Genomic DNA, 2,614 nt, shown 5'->3' on the forward strand with positions numbered 1-2,614 from the left:
TCAGCCTCCTGAGTAGCTGGGACTACAGGCGTGCGCCACCATGCCCAGCTAATTTTTGTATTTTTAGTAGAGACAGGGTTTCACCATGTTGACCAGGATTGTCTCGATCTCTTGACCTCGTGATCCACCCGTCTCGGCCTCCCAAAGTGCTGGGATTACAGGCGTGAGCCACCGCGCCCGGCCGACATTGCGTTTTTGTATCACTGGGAAATGAATTCCACCTCAATACATTTTCTGCACACTCGGGGAAAGAGACCCAGAGAACAGGGACTCTCGGCCCAGATCTGTGCTCACTGACAAGTACCCACAGCCCAGTGCTCCTCGCACAGGCAGCCAGAAAACTCAGCTACGGACTGTTCTCCCAAATCTGTGGGTGAGCCAACCAATGTGTCGTGACTGCTCTGTCCTAACGGCTGCCAAAAGCGGAGACGCCCGTTACCAGGCAAAGGAGGTGTGCAGGCACGCCCACAAGTTGTCATCACTTGTCAGTGACGTCAGCGAGCGGGCGGCATTGCCATTCCTCTGGTGCAGGAATGGTGTGAAGGCTGTGTTCATCCTCTGCGCACGCTGTGGGCATCCAAACTGCTCTGCCTCAAACACCTGAAATGCAAAGGGAAGGGATGGCGTCTTTAACTAAGCCAAAGGTGCCAACAGCCTGGACCCCTACTCGTTCATAGCCAACCCCAGGACCTGGCTCCTGGACACAGTCCCTCTGTACTCTCTCCATGCAGAACACTCAAAAGTGCCACCAGTCGAATCATTCCCAACAGCATGGCTCTGCCCCCACCCCAGCCAGATCAGGAGCCACATGAGAACAGGAATTGGCTGAATTTCACCTGTCCCCTTCCTAACAAGCAACCCGAGGCACCCAGGGGGATTCTCATGAGTGGCCATCTGTGCTGCTGCCCACCTGTCTCGACCTCCCCTTCCAGGTGCACTGCTCAGACCCTTGGCTGAGGGACACGTGACTGGCTCTGGCCAACAAGCCGAGAGAAACAAGGCACCCCAGCACCCTCTGTGCTTCTGGAGGGCAGAAGGAGCAACACTTCCACACAGCTGCCACTCTGCCTGCCAGGATGACCACAGCAAGCAGAGAGAGCCCTGCTCTCGCGTAATGCACACAGCATGACAAGAAACAGGCCCTATGGCTTGAAGGTGCTGTGCTGAAAACTGGGGGCTGTTTGTTACCAGGCACAGCCTAGCCTGGCCTGGCCTGGCCTGAGCCTCAACTCCACAGCTGGAGGTTTACATTCGGTGGTGCAGCTCAACGGGATTAATGGACGTCCATGGGATGAAGGCCAGAGGAAGCAAAGACAGCAGGGAGGAAACTAGGGGTCTGACTGCAGCAAAGACACCAGAGCTGAAGAAGAACCAGGACAGTGCGGGCAGGAGAGACCAGTAAAGCAGGCAGAAGGGATTGGGAGGTGCTTTACCATGACCTCCACCCCTGAAGCCAAGAGACTACAATTCACACGGTGCAGTGGACGCAGGCGGAGGGGAATAAGCTCCCGGGTTCCAGGCTTCAGCCTCAGCCCAGAGCAACTGCTGCAGTGCAGGGCCCGCGCCACCCTGCCACCCCGTCTCTGAATTCACCTTGAGCGCCTTGCCCTGGAGCTCGTCGATGATTCCCCGGACCTTCCCCAGCAGGAAGGGCCAGGAGTTGATGAGGTAGATCCGGTCCATCATGATGGTGATGACACTGTACCAGCGCTGGAAGCCCCTGGCCAGGCTGTCCTTGATGAAGAAGGTATGGCTGAACACAAAGCCATGCTGCTCATCTCCAAAGAAGATGGGGCCTTCGCGGCCAGGGCAGACCTGGCGGGAACACCAGCGACTCAGAGACATCCCTTTCCACGCTTAGCGACACCAAATCGAAGCCTCCTCTTCAGACTTTTCAGAGTGCACTGGCACAAATCAGCCAGCGTTAATAACAGGGGCGAGTGGCAGAGTGGGGGCCGTAAGAGCCAAGGACTCTGCACCCTTCTGCTCCTGTGATCAAGCTTCCAACAACACTTGTCATCGTGGACCGTAAGGGCCGGTAACAAGGTTCACTGCTTTTTTTCCACCTTGAGCCACAAATAACTCCCATGCATGTGTCACACTTCTCCCAGACTCAAATGCACCAACTTACTCACCCAGAGCATGCAGAAGAACCAGCAGGTCAGAGCAGCCACTGAACTCTCCCTGCACTGAAATCCGCACATTTTATTCTTTTTATTGTTTTCTGAGATGGAGTCTTGCTCTGTCTCCCAGGCTGGAGTGCAATGGCACAATCTCAGCTCACTGCAACCTCTGCCTCCTGGGTTCAAGCAATTCAGCCTACCAAGTAGCTGGGATTACAGGTGCTGCCACCGCACCCACCTAATTTTTGTATTTTTTAGTAAAGATGGGATTTTGCGGCCGGGCGCGGTGGCTCACACCTGTAATCCCAGCACTTTGGGAGTCCGAGGCGGGTGGATCACAAGGTCAAGAGATCGAGACCATCCTGGTCAACATGGTGAAACCCCGTCTCTGCTAAAAATACAAAACATTAGCTGGGCATGGTGGCGCGTGCCTGTAATGCCAGCTACTCAGGAGGTTGAGGCAGGAGAATTGCCTGAACCCAGGAGGCGGA

At 55.5% G+C, this 2,614-nt stretch overlaps 1 protein-coding gene across 6 annotated transcripts in view; it reads right to left on the reverse strand.

Annotated features, from left to right (window-relative positions):
- The window catches only part of FLCN (folliculin), a 28,718-nt gene that overhangs the window by 11,520 nt on the left and 14,584 nt on the right, over positions 1–2,614 (reverse strand). For all 6 annotated transcript variants that reach the window (XM_017517364.2, XM_017517363.2, XM_017517365.2 and 3 more), the window contains 2 exons: positions 1,594–1,815; positions 440–600 (listed from right to left, as the gene is read on the reverse strand). In XM_017517364.2, the coding sequence (XP_017372853.1) occupies positions 440–600; positions 1,594–1,815 (383 nt within the window). The remainder of the gene's footprint in view (positions 1–439; positions 601–1,593; positions 1,816–2,614) is intronic.

Source organism: Cebus imitator, unplaced genomic scaffold (genome assembly GCF_001604975.1).
Source record: "Cebus imitator isolate Cc_AM_T3 unplaced genomic scaffold, Cebus_imitator-1.0 Scaffold629, whole genome shotgun sequence".
Classification (NCBI taxonomy): Eukaryota; Metazoa; Chordata; class Mammalia; order Primates; family Cebidae; genus Cebus; species Cebus imitator.